The sequence below is a fragment of the Pyrus communis genome, chromosome 13 (genome assembly GCF_041283825.1).
Source record: "Pyrus communis isolate YQ-2024b chromosome 13, ASM4128382v1, whole genome shotgun sequence".
In the NCBI taxonomy this organism is placed as follows: domain Eukaryota; kingdom Viridiplantae; phylum Streptophyta; class Magnoliopsida; order Rosales; family Rosaceae; genus Pyrus; species Pyrus communis.
The window spans coordinates 2727322-2746868 of record NC_142577.1 but is presented as its reverse complement, the minus strand read 5'-3'; the positions used below and the strand labels follow the sequence as shown (position 1 = coordinate 2746868).

General features: G+C 37.4%; 1 protein-coding gene and 2 long non-coding RNA genes across 3 annotated transcripts in view; 2 read left to right on the top strand and 1 right to left on the bottom strand.

Annotated features, from left to right (window-relative positions):
- Positions 1-518: 518 nt before the first annotated feature.
- LOC137736542 (uncharacterized) overlaps positions 519-19547 on the top strand; it is a 45996-nt gene continuing 26967 nt past the window's right edge. Inside the window, exons 1-2 of the long non-coding RNA XR_015954813.1 lie at positions 519-1028; positions 2063-2135. This is a non-coding gene — a long non-coding RNA (uncharacterized LOC137736542). The remainder of the gene's footprint in view (positions 1029-2062; positions 2136-19547) is intronic.
- On the bottom strand, positions 6443-7904 carry LOC137737261 (uncharacterized). Its single transcript, XM_088682172.1, has one exon. It carries the CDS (start codon positions 7403-7405, stop codon positions 6536-6538), a length of 870 nt encoding a protein of 289 aa, XP_088538298.1. The 5' UTR covers positions 7406-7904; the 3' UTR covers positions 6443-6535.
- On the top strand, positions 10631-11778 carry LOC148691583 (uncharacterized). The gene is made up of 2 exons (XR_015954814.1): positions 10631-10668; positions 11265-11778. It is a non-coding gene; the product is annotated as an uncharacterized LOC148691583 (long non-coding RNA).

Below are 19547 nucleotides of genomic sequence, written 5' to 3'. Positions count from 1 at the left end.
GGTGCAATTGCGTGACTACTTGATAACATGATTCAAATGCTTATAAGTTTGCTTTTGGTTGATATTTCTTGAAGAATATTGTGATTGAATATTGTTTCATAATTATCATGAACAATAACTGTGTCAGGCATTGTGGAATCATTGGGAAAGTATCGGTGGAATTGAATAACTGTGATCATTACATGATCATTTGTTGGAGTCCCAAATTGTAAAAGTATGAGATTTATGGAAATTATATGTACTAAAACTCAGTTGATGAACACTGCTCATTAACAGTGAAATGGCGAAATTGCCCTCTGCTTCTTCTTGGTTCTCCGTTCTGTTCTCTTCTCCCATGTTGGGCACGGGTCCATCATCTTACTTTTTTAGCCTTCAATTAGGTTTTTTCTTCCCCTTACCTTTTTGTTGGCTTCTCTCTCGCTGAACTCTGCTTCGATCCATCTTATTTTGCGTTATGTTCTTCTAAAATCTTGTGTTCCTCTCAAATCCTCTGTACTTTATTTCACAAAATATTCACAAAATTGGCCTCTAAAGTTTTATCCTTTGTTCTAAAATCCTGCGGTTCTTATTTTTGTTTTTTGGGGATTTCGTTTGTGATCTTTGTTTTCAAAGAAGTCATGCATCCCTGTGAACGTAGATTTGTTGACGTTCTGTGGAAACTCATAAAATTGGTTTCCAAGGTTTTATCTTGAACTTGCAATCGCTGGGAAGACTTTGTGTCTCTTTTTCCATCTATCATATCGGAGTTGTCACCGGAATTCCGACGAATTTTCAGCCCAGCTTGGGAACGGCCTGTTTTCAAGTTATTGTCCGATAAATTCTATTGAACCCAGGTGCGTTTTATAACAGCTGTGTGTGTGTTTTTTTTTTTTGGATTTTTATTGATTTGAACGAATGAAACCCTAACGGTTTGGTTTTACGGTGAGTTGTAGTGTTGTCGAGGCTTTGCCAGCTAAAAGTGGATTCTGCCTTTGACGTCCTCTGTTGAAAAATCTGAAATTTGGCAGCAGCTGGAACCGTTGTTTTGGGTATGGTTTCCGTGCCTCCACTTCTTCATTATTCTGTATGCATTTCTTATTTAAATCATTGGAATTTGTGTGAATTCATTTCGATGGATATCTCAAAATTTGAGAAGGCAGTTGTGCTTTTATCAAATGTTTCTTCGCTTTGTGTGATTTCATTTAAATGGATGCCTCAAGTTTTTTTTTTTATACTCATTTATGATTATCATGCCTGCTTTTTCCATTGCTATAATTTTTTGAGTGTTCTTGCACTCCTGGGGAGACGAAATTGATATGAAATGTGGATCACAAATTCGGGTGTGTATTAGAAGAGAAATATTGGTTCTCCTCTCTTTCCGAATTTATTAATTGGGTCTCTCTCTCTCTCTCTCACATAATTGGTCGGTTAGAGCAGGGGATTAGGGGATTGGTGTCTTGGATGCAAGAACTGGCCAACAACTAAAACTAACAAATTTGTAGAGGTGGAGTTGTTTGGGAAAGCTATTGTTTTCATTCAAGAAATTATTTGGAGTCTTTTGCTGATTTTGTAATCTCCAAATTCTCAACAATGTAGTTGGCAAAAGGAGGGTGTTGTAGTAATTTCTTGAGTAATATTATGAGTAGAAAGAAACCTTCGTTTTGGACCTTCTCCGTGGGATCTAAAACGTATCGTTCTAGGGAAGAAATTGGCAATTTAGTGTTAGGGTTTGAGTTGATAAAGTAAATTTTGGATTGGGTTTCCTTGCAATGGCCAACAACACCCTTTTGAATAACTATTTGTATAGTATGATTGTTTTTTAATTCCATTTTTTTTTTGTTACTGTGGAATGTTGATTACTGGTTTTGGATCGTCTATTTGTTTTTTAATGTATTTGCTCAAAGAAATTATATATATGTGAAGCAGCGAGCTATTATAGTTGCTACGGTTGTAACACTTATGGTTAAAACATTACATGCAATGGAGAAATGAGACTTTGTTTGTTTTTATGAAATTAACTATATTTATTAAATTCAATTTACTTTTGTGAGCTAATGATAAGTGATCATTTTTTTTTCAACAGGATTTGAAAAGCAATTAGTTATTCTGGTTTCTAAGCTGTTTGTTTCTAGCTTCCAAAACGCTCTCTGCTCAAGGTTAGTAATTTAAACTTCTGGAATGATTTAATTGAAAGTTTAATTATATAGTTTTCTATAGTTCAAGTCAACTTTCATTTACTGTTTATATTAGATGAGAGCTATATTGTTTTTGCATATGTTTCATGTCTCAATTGATTTTTTTTTATAAATCTGTTTTGTAGTTGTTTGTTTTTCAAATAACAGTAACAGTTTGTTTCCATCATGTATAAAAAGCCTATAAATGGTCAAACAAATGATGTTATAAAGCGAAAACAAAATATCACTGATGACAAATATGATAATACATTATTTGAGCATAATCATCAATCAAAAAGAGTATAAAACTACTTATATCCATAATTCTCAGTGCTTCACTAGCAGACCTTCTGCTGAGCACTGTGCCATTGAATGTGTTGATGATGAAACGCTAGATGTGACCCCACTTGAAAAAAAATTGTACACACGTCATCGAAAAGAGAAAAACGTTGTTAGTTTGTCAAATAATGCTCATACCAGAGTTGAAAAAACCTTTGCTGGTGACAATTGTAGTCTTATGAATAAGGGTCAAGCCTTCTTCCAAAAAAATAGAAACGGTACGTTTTAAATTCTGTACATCATTAAGTTTTAACTTTAGCATTTACTTAATTGTATGTTGTGATTATATGTATACATTTTGTAGATTTTCTGGTTTGAAGTTTCAATGTATATTTCATGTATTTTTGTACAAGAGTGAGTCTGGGTATATATGAGAAGAGAGAGAGAAAAGAGATGAGAATGATGGTTGCATAAAGCAGCCGACAAGAAAGAAGAAGGCATGTTGCCTACCTAATCTAAACCTTACACAAAGACATTACCCCCAATCAGTCTCCTCCCTTAAATCAAGGGAAAAGGTGATTTACATACCCTTACCCTAAAGATTACAATGAGCTTTACCCTAGATATTTACCCTAGGGGTCACCTTGGTAGTAGACTCCATATGCAGCATCACAACACTCCCCCTCAAGCTACATCGAGGAGGTTAATCGATGGAGTGGAGCAGATGCCAGAGCCTTGGTAAAGAGATCTACTAGTTAATCATGGCTTTGATTGAAGATGGTTCGGATGACTTGAGTTTGCACTTGCGCTCTAACAAAATGACAGTCCACTTCAATGTGTTTCTTTCTTTCATGGAACACAGGGTTAGCAGCAATGTGCATGGCTACTTGATTATTACAGAGACATAGGAGTAGTACTAGTAAACCCTAAGTTTGAAAGAAGCCCTTTAAGCCACATAAGTTCACATGCAGTGGTTGCCATGGCTTGATATTCAGCCTTTGCACTGGAGCGAGCAATGACATGTTGCTTCTTACTCTTCCAAGTGACAAGATTTCCACCAACAAACATGCAATAGCCTGTGGTAGATTTCCTATCAAGTGCATTCCCTGCCCAATCTGCATCAGTGTAGCCACTAATGGCAGTGGAATTGTTGTTACGCATGATGATTCCTTGTCCTATCGAACCCTTGAGATAATGCAAGACTCTGTTAACCATGTTAAGATGATCAACCATAGGAGAATGCATAAATTGGCTTGCCAAGCTCACTGCATATGTGATATCAGGACGTGTGATGGTGAGATATATAAGTTTGCCCACCAATCGTTGACAGTAGCTCACATCATGCATAGCTTCTTCATCTGTGTTGAGCTTTAGTTTAGAGTCCACGGGAGTGATGGCAGGTTTGCAATCAAGCATTTTTCCTTCCTGGAGAAGATCCAATACATATTTTCGTTGATGTAGAAACAATCCCTTTGAAGAGTGCCATTTTGATGCCCAAAAAATACTTCAACTTTCCCAGGTCTTTGATAGCAAAGGTTTGGCGTAGTGAGAGTTTTAGTGCCTCAATTTCAGTGACACTATCTCCTATGATGATGAGATCATCGATATAGATAAGCACCACAAATTTCCCATTAGTGCCAGTTCTTACAAACAATATGGAGTCAGCATTACTTCGTAGGAATCCAGCCTTCTCTAAACCTGAGCTAAGCTTGGCATACCAAGCTCTTGGGGATTGTTTCAATCCATAGAATGCCTTGTATAGTTTACAAACCATGTTGCCTTTAATACCATCATAACCTGGAGGACACTGCATGTACACTTTTTCTTGTAACTCTTCGTGAAGGTAAGCATTCTTCACATCCATTTGATAAAGAGTCCACCCACAGTTGATTGCAACTGAGAGTAGAACCTGCATTGAATTCATTTTGGTCACAGGTGCAAATGTTTCCTTGTAATCTACCCCAAAGGTTTAAGTAAACCCTCGAGCAACAAGTTTAGCCTTGTGTCTCTTGATAGAACCATCATCCTTGAATTTAATCTTATAAATCCAACGACTTCCAATAGCCTTTTTTCCTGGTAGTAGTTGAACCAAGCTCCAAGTTTTATTTTCTTCTAGAGCATGAAGCTCATCTGCCATGGCTTGATTCCATTATGGGAGGAGAGATGCCTCTTGAAAGCTTCTAGGTTCGTTGTGTTTATCAATTTCACAGAGAAATGCAGCCTGAGATGTTGAGAACTCACCAAGGCTGATACTTTCACTAATAGGATACCGTGAGGCATAAGTAACATAGTCTTGTAGCATAGTTGGAGGTTTTCTGGTTCGAGAATGATTTCTTCTAAGCGCTTGAGACTCTGTAGGAGATTGTGAATGATCAAAATGAGACTCCTCGTCTCCCTCATTGGTAAGGATACGATGATTAGAGATTGAGTCAGTTTGTATTTCTTCAATATCTGGTGTCATAGCAACTGAGCTTTCTTCTAACATTGGATTATTAATGATCAGAGGAAGTGGAAACAGTTCAAACAGTTCCTCCCCCTGACCTATAGTATTCCCTTTGTGAGTAAAATAAGGGCAATCTTCTTCAAATTTCACATCCTTTGACACAACACAATTCTTAGTGGCTGGATTGTAGCACTTGTATCCCCTTTTTGTGGAAGAATACCCCACAACACACACTTGGTTGCCTGGCATCTAATTTGTCACGGTTTAAGGCTTGAATGTGAACAAAGCAAACACATCCAAATACCTTGAGGTGTGTCAAATCAATTTTTCTACCCTTGAGTACTTTATAGGGAGATTTAAACCTTAGCACACAACTTGGGAGTCGGTTGATGAGGTAAGTGGCAGTGAGGATGGCTAATGACCAAAATTTCTTTGGAACATGCATATGAAGCATAAGAGCACGAGTCTTCTCCAAGAGATCTCTATTTTTTCTCTCGGCTACTCCATTTTGTTGGGGAGTCCCTACACAACTAGTTTGATGTATTATGCCCTGAGAACTTATGTATTGAAACATGTTGTTGGATAGAAATTTAGTGCCATTATCTGATCTCAACACCATAATGTCTGATTGAAATTGTGTTTTAACATGCATATGAAAATCTTTGAAAATAGTTTGGACTTCACTCTTTGATTTCATAAGATACACAAAACTCATTTGAGAGAGGTCATCAACAAATAAGACAAAGTACCTAAACCCTTCTATTGATTCAGTTGCTGGTCCCCATACATCGGTGTGCACCATTTCAAAAAATTTGCTTGTCCTAAACATTGAGTTACCAAAAGATAGTCTAGTAAACTTAGAAAATTGACAAGTATCACAAGTAAAATGTGATTTACAAAAATTTGGAAACAGTTTAGACAAGATAACTTCAAAGGGGTGAGCTAATCTCTTATGCCAAATAGGTGTTCGATTGAGCTTGAAGAGCCTATGTAAAATAGGTGTTGTTGCACAAGTAGTAAACTCCATTTATGAATACCCCTTCACTAATCATCTTCATGGTGAGAACATCCCGAAAGATCACGTTATTTGGTGAGAAAATGGCACGGTAGTTTAGGGTGTTTGTGATCTTTCCAATTGACAAAAGTTGGAAAGGAAAGGTTGGTACATATAAGATAGTGGAAGGTGTTTTGTGTGAGAGTAAGTTTATTTCTCCTTTTCCCAAAACTAAAATAGTTTTTCCATTTGCAACAGACACAAGTGAGGGATTTGAAAAACGTTTAAAATGATGCAAGCTTGTGATTTTGTTTGTCATATGATATGTGGCTCTTGAATCAATTATCCAATAATCATTTTCAGTACTAGTTAACAAGGCAGTAGTGAATGCTTTGAGTATACCTGGTGCTTCATCCATTGAAACTTTCTCATTTCCATTAAGAAATCTGGAAAACTGTCCCAACATGGCTGCATGATTTTTCTCTTCATTTCCTTGAGCTTGTGAACCTCCTCCATGTCCCTCGCTTTGAAGATAAGCTGCAAACTCATTGATAAGAGACAATGGATTGGCAGTGAACTCCATGGATCCTTGTTAGACAATAGAGGGATGAGCATTAGCAAGTTGGGCCTTATACTGAGGTTGAAATTGCTGTGAGGACCTTGGTATCATTTTTGCATCTTTGCTAAACTTAGGCTTGAGTTCAGGATGAAGTTCCCAACACTTGTCTTCAACATGACCAAGACATTGCAATATTTGCATTTCAGGTGTGGATTTCTACCCTTGTACACCTTAGCCTCTGAGATCTTGTAATTTGAAGCATATGCACGAGTCTCGGTCAATCTCGACTTGTGCTTAGCATTCATCACTTTCTTCCTTGCTTCTTCTCGTTGGATAGTTGCACAGACATTGTTGAAGGTGGGAAGCTCTTGACTCGTCAAGACATGACTCCTTAGATCCTTATTCTTGGAGTTCAAACTCCCCAACAGCTGATATATTCTATCTTCCTCTGCTCGTTTCAGGAGAATGGCAGGATCTGTGGTAAGTGGAAGGTATACATCCAACTCATTCCACATACCCTTGAGGCATCCAAGGTGTTGAACAAATGCTTTCCCTTCTTGTTGGGCATTGGCAATGTCCTTCTTAAGTTGGAAGACACGTGCATAGTTGTTTTGATTTCCATACATATCCAGCAAGGCTTTCCAAAGCTCACATGAAGAATTGTAGTAGCTAAAAATCTCAGCAACATGTTTCTCCATAGTGTTGAGCAGCAAAGACATGACAAGTTGATCCTTGCAAAGCCATGCACCATATGTAGAGGAAGAGATGTCTGGAGCTTCCACACTTCCATTTACAAACCCTAATTTCCCTTTGCCTCCGAGAGCAAGAGACACAGCTCGAGACCAAGGAAGATAGTTAAACTCATTCAAGAGAACTGAACAAAAAAGTTGATTGGTGTTAACCTTGATGTTCGAGAAATTTGAAGGAGAGGTATGCGAGATGTCACCCTCTATGTTTACTAAATCTTCTTCAACCATGGCTTAAGATTGAAGGAAAGATGCAGCGGAAAAAAATGGCCAGAGGCAGGTTACAAAACCTGCTCTGATACCATGTAGATTTTCTGGTTTGAAGTTTCAATGTATATTTCATGTATTTTTGTACAAGAGTGAGTCTGATTATATATGAGAAAGGAGAGGGAAAAGAGATGGGAAGGATGGCTGTAGAAAATAGCTGACAAGAAAGAAGAAGGCATGTTGCCTACCTAATCTAAACCTTGCACAAAGACATTACCCCAATCAGTCTCCTCCCTTAAATCAAGGGAAAAAGGTGATTTACATACCCTTACCCTAAAGATGACAATGAGTCTTACCCCAGAGATTTACCCTAGGGGTCACCTTGGTAGTAGACTCCATATGCAGCATCACTGATGCACTATCAGTAGATGTAGCATCACAACACATTTTTTGGGAAATCGTCCAACATGTTTCCACGTACTTTGATATTGAGAATAAAAGAAGAAACTGCTACAATAACACAGCCAACTGCGGAGGCAATAACAAGGCTAAGGTGGGCTATAGCATAGGGAGAGTTTTAGTTGTTTAAGGTTAAAAATACTGATAATTTAGACTATTATATTATTTTTAATTGTTATAGCCCACCCAACAAGTAAAAGTTCTGAAAAATATGATTACTTTTAGAAAAAGTAAGAGTTAATAAATATTAAAGAAATGATTTACTTTAATCAATATCAAAATTTATTATTATTATATTTCAAATTGTACACACACTGACACACACGTCCCAATAAGTCTATTTATTTGATTAGTTTATAGGGAGTAGTCTATAGTGATTAGTTTAGATTTCCTAGGAGTAGTCATCCATTTTAAAAAGTAGATTTAATATTTTATTATTTTAGGTTTCCTAGGAGTAGTTTATTATATTTTTTTTTTCGACTTTTGGGGTACAACGGTGACCCTATTTCACTTTTCAGTTCAAGAAGCCTTCGTCCTGTCTCGTCTGTAGTTCACAGAAACCAAGCATACAAGTGATAGGAGCATATTCATGCGACTTAAATGGCTTGTTCTCGTGCATTTACGTTATGTTTCTTTAGTCATTTTAGTCCTTTATGCTTCTTTTGTGTGTTTTCAGGTTCTAAGGGCTTAGGAAGCAAGAAAGTGCATTTTGAGGCTATTTGGAGCATTTTTGGGCATGGATTGGATAGCTTATCCATGGAGCCAAGAGGATGGACGAATTTGAAGGCCTTGTATGCTCTTTGGGACATAAAACAAAGGGCCTAGCCCAATCAAACAAACCTTTGAGCCATGCAAAACCTTTAGCCCAATCAAACAATGCATCACAAACCCAAAACCATCAAGAAACCATCCATGCCGTGCATTCCCATTCATTTCCAGCTTTCCACCAAGCAAATCTAGTTATCACTCACATGCATTCACCCTTTAATCATTTAACCATGCAGCCACACATTCATTTTCCACCCTTGTGCCGTCCAAAACACACTCATTTCCAGCCATTGCACATGCTTTACAACCTAGCATTCCTTTCATAAAACAGCCACATGCACACTCAATCAATCAACCCATCTTTGCCGTGCATTCCCAAACCCTTCACATGCATTTCCTTCATCACTTCCAACCCACATGCACCCTTTATTCTTCATCATTCCAGCCATGCACATTTAATCATTCATTTCCAACAACAATCATTTCAAATGCCATGCATTCACATGCATTTACACAACACCAAAACTCCTTGCTGTGGGCTTTCAATGCAATTCCAGCATCTTCACACACTTTCCAGCTTTCCCTTTCATTTCCAGCTCTCATTATTCATCATTGCAGCCACCTACATGCATTATTCATTAACCTTTCATCATGTAGACAGAAAATAAGCAAGAGAACATCCTTGCCGTGGGCTTTCAATGCATTTCCAGCACATACACACACCTTCACATGCAATTCCAGCTTTCATATGCTTTCCTAGTTGTTTTTCCATCATTAACTAGCCACTTGCATGCTTAAACAAACAGCCATTCTCACCCATTCTCTCCCTATAAAAACCCTTGCATTCCCATTCATTCAACATCATCTAATTCCATTCACAACACACCACAACACAACAAATTCCCTTCCTTGCCGTGGGTTTCTTTCCATTTTCTATCTATCCTCTTCCATTTCCATCCTTCTCCACTCCATTCCACACTTCCATTCCACCCCAAACCAACTATTCTTAGACCTTGTGCCACAATAAAGAGGAAGAGAAGAGGGCCTAAACGTTCATACAATTCAAGTTTGAGTTGTTGGAATGTTTAGGTGTTTCTTTGATTTCAATGTTTAATTTCAATTCTCTTTGTTTATGAGGAACTAAACCCCCCTTAGCTAGGGGGTGATTCGAAATATATGTTTATGCTTGCAATATGATTTGATTACTTTTAATTACGTTTCATAAGTTGTGAATTCAATTTGTTTAACTGTTTGATTGATAACCTATTTATGTATGTTTATTAAGAATGAACGCTTAATTTTCATGCATGAATTTGATGCTAGAATATAAGTGAGTTTCACGTAATAGTTATGAACTTATATTCACAAGTAGTGGAGGTTGCTTATAAACAATCGCGTTAAACAAATTCTTGGCATAAGTTTCATGCAATCATAGTAACGAATGCCTCGTCAACTCTTATAGTTTTCATGTTGCTTAATGATTCTTGTTCGTATCTCTATTATGCAATTCATGTAGGGAACTTGTGAGGAATGCTTTGGGTTGTCGTATGCAATCATCCAATTCATTAACTTAAGGAAAACTTGACGGTTAATTTAAGCGGACCTAATTAACCCCGGGCGTTGAGAATTCATGGTTTATTGAAAAGCAATTAGAAATCATTTTGTATGCAAGTATAACATGTGTGGAGATGAACCCCTTAGCTAGCTTCCCATCCATTCATTTCCGTCAATTTCGTATTTACAATTTGTTTTCTTTGCAATCTATCCATTTTAGTTTAAACTCGTCCAAACCTAAATCCCCCCCCCCCATATTTCGTTTAAGTCTTAGTCTTAATCTATCTTACTTTAAGTTTTGCATTCTTTGAGTCTAGTATAGCGTTTATAACTTGTTTTTACGTTTTTGAGTCAAATCCAAGTGGTTAACAATCCCTCCTAATCCCCGGTCCAGAACGATCCCTACTTATACTTATACTACAATTGACAAAAAGAGGGTTTAATTTGTGTGCGTATAATTCTCGCATCAACAAGTGAGAAAGTTTATTGATTTTTCTCATCAATAGGTAAGTTTTTGACCATTTTATTTTTATATCTTGATGATTTTATTTGTTTATTGCTTTAATTTTAAGAGTTCATACAATCATATTTTAAAAATTCAATTTCAAGTTTAATATATTTTTTCTGATAGTCTAATAGATTTCTTGGAAATATAATTTATTATGTAAACTTGTATTATTAAAACAAGACTTCACAACAAGATGGAGAGTGAATATCTAGCAGATTCAATGGTTGTGTACATTGAAAAAGAGCTTGCCGAAAAGATTGATTCAGAAGAAATAACAAAGGATTTCAATTCCATTAAGGATCGAAGGGCGCAACTTGAATAAGTACTTTTTCTTTTATTTGTTAAGTTGTTATGACAAGATTGATGATGTATTTTCTTTCTACTATAAATTGCAACTTCAAATGTTTTCTTTGTTAAATCTAGTTGAAACTTGCTTTATTCATGGTTAAATTTCTTACTTCAAATTATTACTTTCAGGTTTTTTATTGTGTAACTTTATGTAAGTAACAAAAAAATTTAACCATTTGATCTCTTAGTAATAATTTTAGTTTAGCCCACCAACCAAATAATTCCTGGCTCTGCTATTGAACACAGCCTTGTCAATAAGGAAAGAAAATGACTTCAAAAGACCATGACAACTCAGGTATCTCAATCCCGTGGAACTCAACGATGAATAAGTTGCCATCATATATGGCAATATGATGTGGCGTGCTCTCCATAGGAAAATCTGAACCTTGGCTGGAAATGCCAGGGACCATGCTTTCCTTAGCTTGGATATGGTTCAAGATAAACAACTGGATGCACCCCTACCGTCCCTCATCGCATACATATCCTATGTATTCACTCCGCAGTGGACAAGCATTTCACAAGGATTAATGTTCAAAGGGAAAGCTGGCACACGTACATGCTTTGAGAATATTTATTTGTACTAGTTGTATTGTTATTGTCTTTGTTTATAGGTATATATATTAGATAACGGTCTAGGAACACAGTTTTTAGAACGAATTTCAAATCAAAGACATTTGTCGTTTCAGATCATTTTATAAACTCTACGACTATGAATGATTGCATGGAGATGCAATCAAAGTGTTACTAAAAATCCTTAAAACTTATGAGCATCGATAGTCAATCATGGGAGAAAGATAACGAAGCTGAGACTTACCTCATTTATAATGTGCAATTTTATCTAATAATCGGACATTAGACTTGCAACCGCTAAATATGAACTTCACTACAAAGATTGTGCTGGACTGCATGCTCAGATTCGCTGCTTCACTACCGATCTTTCAAGCTTTTCACTCGAGTAATCCTTGGTTAGATCAGAGTTGCGATCTTGCTTAACATAAATCAAATTCTCAATTCCTTCACCCCCCTGCTCAAGAGGACAGTACGATGAAAGTTGTAAGCTGTGTTCGCGGGGTGATGCAGGACGGAACCAAAGGTCTCAAGGAGATAGGGATAGATGACCTAGGATTCGCTCAACCAAGGGCAACAGAACTTGCTCACATCAGTCACTTCGATTGCACTAAGTAAATAATATTTTTAATTCATTCAAGTCTCCCATTCAAGGTTTTCTAGTACAATATTTATAAGTGTTTACAGATTAATAAACTTTAAGTTTCCATGACACCCATACAACTCCCAAAATAACTTAACAATTTCCCAAGTAATTAAAATACAAAACCTTTCTTATTCCAAAACATATTAACGGTTTCAAATTGTTTTCTCCAAGTCATCCTCCCACACCATTTTCTTCTTCTCGAAAAAAACTCATCCTCGAGTTTCAATTGACCTCTTTTTTTTTTTCCTCGATCTTTTGGATGTCCAACCAAGATGTTCCACAATACCCAATTTAGTACCAAAATTTTCCAATTCCTTGAGCAAATCCAAATAGTAGAATATTCCAAGTATTTTGCTTTCCAAAACTTTCTCAAGTTCTGTGCACCGCTTAACCGTTTCATGATAGCAACAATTTCTTTTGAAAAATGCTCGTCAATCTTCCAGATTTCCTTTTGATATTAATGACTTGGAAAAATGCTTTGGTCCAAGTATATTTTCCTACTGTGGAAAGCAATAAAGGATTCCCAAATGTAGTCACATAAATAATGGGTATCAAGGTCAAATATTACCTCTTTATGATGATGCACGCACCGTTCTTTCATAGATGAACTCATTCCTTTGTCATCGTAGCAGTATTCATGAAAAATTGGAGCAGGATTGGCATTGACTCCAAGTTGCAAGCAGCACTTAAGCATAGCCTTGTAATCTTCATCTTGCTCGCCATAAATTAGTAGAGAACACCCATCGAAAAAGTTCTCTTTGAGATCGTCATCAACATACACATCATAAATTGGTGGTAAATTCCAATCTATGAAACTAGTTTCTTTGATAGTGTGCTCTTCAAACAGATTGTAAATCACAGCCATGGTCTTCAACCACAGCGGCTAATCTGCTTTGATCCACTTGATGCAGGACAAGCCAAGCAACTCGATTTCTTGTCGCAGCTCTTGAATTTCATCATCTCTTTCAACTCTCAGATCCCTAGGCTCTTGGTTACCACGCCTTCCTCTACCTCCCATCGTTGCCATTTAGATAAATAGCGCGGAAGCAACCCAAAGAACATAGTGAAGCTCTGGTACCAAATAATGCAGAACGACAAAGAGATAGAGGAGATGTCAAAAAACAGACGAGGCTTGACAGAAAAATGATAGAAGAGCAATGCTCAATTCTTCGTTACCATAAAATTATAATTCCCAATTGTCTCCTTTAACATATCAAACTCCCTCCCTAATATACTAGTGTGCCAAAACATCTTCATCAATGCAAATACAACTTCCTAAGCCACCGAAACATATTAAATTGTTCCACCTAGCCACTTAATTTAAAACACAACTTACAATGCATCAAAATTACTACAAAACATTACATCACAACCTAAGATACATGAATCTCAAATTAATAATTAACGGAATAGCCCCGTTTTGGGGGGGGGGGGGGGGGGGGTGGCGGGCGGGGTGGTGGGGTTGTGTTGGGGGGGTTGAGTTATTGTCTCCCGATCATGATTTTCCTACCCCAAAAGGAAAAGGTCCTTCCCTTTTCGGCCGGTTGTGGGCGAGGAAGGATTCGAACCCCCGACACCGCTTGAAATACAGCACAATCTTTTAATTCTAAGGAGATCCTCCGATGTAAAAGGCTTGGCTACATCTAAGATATTCCCCATCGACCGCTTCTTACCCTTGTGTCGTTTTTCATATGCCTTGGCTTCCTAGAAGAAGTCAAAGTTTCATTGCACTGAACGACATTAAGGTGTGAACTTGGTATTGTAGTTGAAGGTTGATCAGTTGAAACCATATATGCTATTAGAAGATACGTGGGAACTAAAGTCCGCCTTGCTTTCTTCACGCTCACGACTACTAAATATACCTCATATATTACCGAGAACCGCAATTTGTTCATAAGAAAATCAAGCCATGCCCAAGTAAAGGAAATATTTTCACAACCATGTTTCAGTTAAAATCTGAAATGTAGCGTCGATATCATTCACATAAAATATTTCGTATGCGAGCTGCTGCTAAGTGGAAACAGGAAATTTAGTTTACTCCAATTGTTCTTCTGGGGAGAACAGTACACAGTTGTATGAAAGTAAGAAAGAACATTTTATATTTGAAATTAATGGAAGAAAATCGAAAGAAATAATCACCTTATGGAGAAGGGCGTTTCTGGTTGTTTCTGCAGAGATTGTGAAGCCCCAGCCCCATATGGGTTTTTCTGCTGGGATTGAAGCATGATTAATCAATCAATTATCAACAATAATATTAATAATATTATGATTAAACAATGAAAACCCAGTTGAATAATATTATGAGTTATCAGAAGCAACCCAAGAACCCCTTGAGCCAATGACACGAGGATTGAGGATTGAAAAAGTAAAGCACAAGTTACAGCTGGTGGGGTTGAGGAGAATACAAGAATTACTATCAATAAATTAATGAAACGAAATAACAAAAGAGAAATGTGTTACATTGGGTTCGAAATTACAGAGGAATAACAGAAGGGTAATTAATAAAGCTCAAAAGGGGTTGGAATGGGAAGGTTGAAGAAGCACTTGTAGGTATTTTCCTTCTTGGTTTTTTATTTGGGCTGGGGTTTGCTTGTTTTTCTTTCCTTTCTTGAAAATAAAATATATAAAAATAAAAATAAAATAAAGAAAAAAGAGGGAAAAAAAAAAAAAAAAAAGAGAGAGAAGATATGATTTTAGGTGAGGAAAAGTGGGAGGGATGGTTTTAACTTTCAGGTCGTGGAGTTCGGGGCAGAGTGTTTTAGAAATTGGATGGCAAAATGCATGCGACTTTGACTGAATTAGACAATAGAGGGGCACCCAAAACTGGGTAGAAGAACATCTATGCAAGCGAAAGATAGACGAGACAAACTAGATAAGAGGCAAATTAAAGAGCTTCTGCGACGGCTGTTGTACTTATGAGCAGCAGAGATTTAGTTTACTTATATGATTGCATGAGGAGTTCTTGTTTTGTTGTTTTAATTTTGGGGTTATGTCTCAGGTTGTAATACCGGTAGCCTGTTGCTTGCATTCTTGGTTGCTCAAGCATTCGCATTTGTGTTATGACTTTATCTTTCTTTTGGTACCTGACCTGATCAATAAAAAAAATTTCATTCATCCCCATCCATGAATATACAGGTGATAAGACGTTAACGCATTTGATATATATCCTCCATCCGTATGATGAAGTGCTGCCCATCACATTTCATCTTCAAACTTGTCATCGTATGGTTGCATTCGGTGTCCATTGCCTTTGCAAATTGCATAGCAAAATTTGTTGGACAAATGCGTTTGGTGATGGATGATCTGTAGCTCCGGATCTCAGTTAACAGACACGTTTCTGTGCAATATTTGTGTAAAATGTTGAACAGATACGAGACTAATATAGTTAGGAAGGAACTGATCAACTTGTTTTGGAGAAAATTATAAGGATACTATATGGGATGTGAACAGCGCAGAGGAGCCTGGTGTATCCTCCTCTAATGAAACTGACTTCTCCCAACACCTACATCACATATATGTGATTGACAGTTGTGCACATTGTCTTCCCTCAAACTAACTCTGATTTTCAGCTTTCGGATGGATGATTTCCAGAAGATGATGAAACCGGTTATACCGATGTATAGAATCTTGATACTTGATCTGGTGATTCTCACGAATATTCAGCTTAGAGTTGAGTCTGTCAACTGTTCCTTATTCTCCATCCCTATTCCCTAGTAGTATGGAATTTGTAAGAAGGGGTGGTTGGAATATTTGTGTGAGAAATATAGGGTGTGTGATAAAATGTTATAACAAAGGGGTCGGATCTTCGACATAACTCAGGAGCAAAGCCAAAGAAGGTGAGGCTAACGATCGATTGCTACCTCTGTTCGGGCAGGAATTTCATTGGGAAAGGTCCCTGGCTCGAGCACACAGCTCCCCGAGGAGTTGGCACTTTGGTGGTTGTCGAGCTCCTTCTTGCTAATAGGCTGCAAGAAGAGAACAAAGTTTGTTCTGTAAGGTGCCTTTGTAGGGCCTTAGGTGTAGGCATTCAGGCTCATAATCAAAACTAGCTAAGTGCTTAGGTGTGCCACTGCTATCTCAGTATGGCAGATGTAGAACAAATGTGTTTAAGTCAGTTACTTGCGCCCCAAGTTATTCTAACTTCTTGTTATCAAATGATTGTCATATATGAGTTAAGTCTACATTAAGTTCTTTTGTGTGCCTTGAGACCAAGGACTTTTAGTTTATTATCTTGTACGCTTTAAAGGGTGAAAGTCCAGATCTGGCTTAAGACATCGGTCTAATTCCCATTCATCTTTTATGATCGTAAAACCACTAAGTGAACCAGATCTGAGGACTAATGGAGCTTCTGATCACCAAAAGACTGCAAATAACTTGAATATATACTGTAGAATACATCATAATACCAGATCTACTAATGGAAAGACGAAACAAGAGAGTTGGGCAAGATTTCACCCTGTCGGGCAAGGTTGAACGTCTTGCAGTCTCTTCTCTTTGTGATTACAAAAGGTTGTGTGTTTGGAATGGATGGATGGTAAACAAGTTTACACAAGACAATCGATACTACACCACTAAGGGTGATAGCAGAGCTTTAAACTAAACAAAATATGGCTTCTGTAGGGAATGATCCTGAAAAGGATTGAGATATGGGTTGATTACAGCTTTTAGATGGAAATCTGGCTTGAGAGCAGAGTTTGTATGTTTGTTTGTTTGATTGGTTGAGTGTCCTTGTCTCTGGGCCCTGTTTTCCCTTTTATAGGCAATGATCTTGGCTGTTGTAAGCTTTGCCCAAAAGCACTTCAGCAAGTCATCACATTTTTTACATGTTCTGCTCTTCAGAAACTGCTTTTGGGCTCATAGTAGGTTGATTTCTATCGGTTGTCACTTCCCTTGTAAGCACCTAACCTTTGCATTAATGAGGGGCCGTCATATTATCTTTGAGATAGATGGATGGGCTTGGTGCTGGGCCTCAAGCAAGTCTCCTTTCTTTAGTTCTTTTGGGCTTTCTTTCCTTTAAGTCCAAAGTCTAAATATTAACCCAAACAATGCCCCCTTCAATCATTGTCGAGCCTGCAACTCAAGGCATAAATAATGATTGAATAGCCACCACATTCGCATACCCCTACTCGAAACTTGTGCTATTTTAATGCAACCGTTCGTTTGCCTGAAACCCTTTGTACTTCCCCACGAACACTATTGTTACTCAACCATTCCTCTATATAATCTTTACTTGATCTCTTTGGAAAAATATCCTAGCCATTTCAAGCCTCTGGATTTTTCACAACTCCTTAGAACTCCCATGATTCAAATTCTTCGGGAATTCTTCTTGTTCTTCAACTCTTCTCCCTTGGCTCCAAATTTCTAATGGTACCCATAGTGGCTTGGGTTTAATCTCCCTGAGAGATTGGTGAGGGGATTTCTACCATGAACCGCCCTCTTAACGCCCTTCCTCGTCCTTGAGTAGGCCTTCACACTGAACTCTTCTTCAAAGAGGGAGGAGTGCATTCCTTGGGACAGGCATGAACTTGTGAGAACCCGTATTTTTTAAATATGGAACAAATGGTATTTTGAAACTACTATGATATTGTTTATTTCTTTTCCATATATATATATTGTATGTATTACATATTAGTTTTTGCATTTTGCTGTCAACTTTTAGTCAATAGTTTCTTACAATTAGCAAGGTGTACTCTTGCAATTGAAGTCTATCCCATTTTGCTTGTAGGTGTCCAACAATTAGATGGCTTCCTTCATAGTCCAACACACAGCACTTCATTTTCTTGACAGCTGTTATATTTACAATAAGGTGTGAGGTTTTGAGGGATTCCATTGGCACCACTAGCTTCCACCATTGTTGGCAAAGCCACATGTATTAATCCCAAGTCATCTACCCCATGCACAATGACACCTTGAAACCCACTTGTCAACTGGCCATTCGTCAGTTACATTTCTATTCCTACATATAATATATTTTACACTGTAGGGAGCCGACCCTTTCTACTATAAATAGAGGTTGCATTTCATTCTTTTATTCACCACTTTAGGAAACATATGTTGGCTGCTAGGAAGCCATGCATGTATGTCTGTGTATATATGTGTGTGTACGTGTGTGTGTATGTACCTGTGTGTGTGTATATACATTATATATATATAGAGAGAGAGATAGCGAGTTAAGGTTTGAGGTTTGTGGAGATGTTAGTTAGGTTGTCTTGCCAAAGCTCAGATTATTGAGGTGAGTGGTTTATATAATGTGTTGCAAATATTCTTATTTTCTGACAAACGAAAACCATGAGTTATCATGAGATTTTTCTATATTTCAAATATCTCTTTATTTCAAGTCAAGCATGTTGAATTTGTGGAAATGCTTTCGGAATTATTAATATAGTGATATGTGGGTATTTGGAACTGTTCATGGAGCATGAGAACTTTAGTGTTGCATTAATCTGAGGGACAAATGTAAACTGCACACGGGGACATTAGGGCAGATGGCCATTAGGAGTCACGTGGTGAGTTACAGTTTATGAAGGATATAATGGACACGTAAAGGGATGATGTGATATGGAATTATGTGGCTAAAGCTTTGATATTATTATCCTATTTTATAGTGTGATTAAAATGGCAAGCTTGACTGGCATATTATATATTCTACTCGCTGAGCGACAATGGTTGTTGCTCACCTGTCACCTATTATTTTACAGATGAGTTATTTGGCAAGACAAGTGTTGGAAGAGTTGAGGTTGTTTTGGAGCTATAAGAGGAGTTCATTTTCCAACCCATGTCAATTCCCTTTAAATTATTTTAGTCTTGTAAATAATTATCGATTTCTTGTTATAAGAGGAATTTCATATTTTTCCACCGAATTTCATTTCCCTTTTATTTATGTAGCTTTTAACTCACGTTTCAGATTCGGGTTTGAGTTTTATTACTGACCCCGGGTCTGGGGTGTGACAGGACTTCTCAGGCTCAATTGCTATTGGAAACAACATTCCTAAGGAGAAATCATCTTTTATAATATCTTCAAAAAGGCGCACTGCTTCTAGCTTCCATTTTAGGACTTCTATGGCTTTGAGGAGTAACCAAGCAGCCTTAATCCTATCAGTAGATCCTATTCGTGTTGTTATCCACAAGCCTATACTTCCCCATAGCTTCTGCTTTCTTATCACTTCATATCATAGGTGTATGCTCCAGGATCAACTATTATGACTTTGCCGGCCAAAACAACTTGGTCAGGCTTGAAGGTTCAGAAAATTGGAAGAATTTAAGACAACAAACAGAAGTTGGATGTACTAGAATATATTTAGGAAATATTAGCAATA

Excerpts from the sequence above, each read along its gene's own strand:
- LOC137737261 (XM_088682172.1), bottom strand. The coding sequence starts at position 7,405 with ATGGTTGAAGAAGATTTAGTAAACATAGAGGGTGACATCTCGCATACC.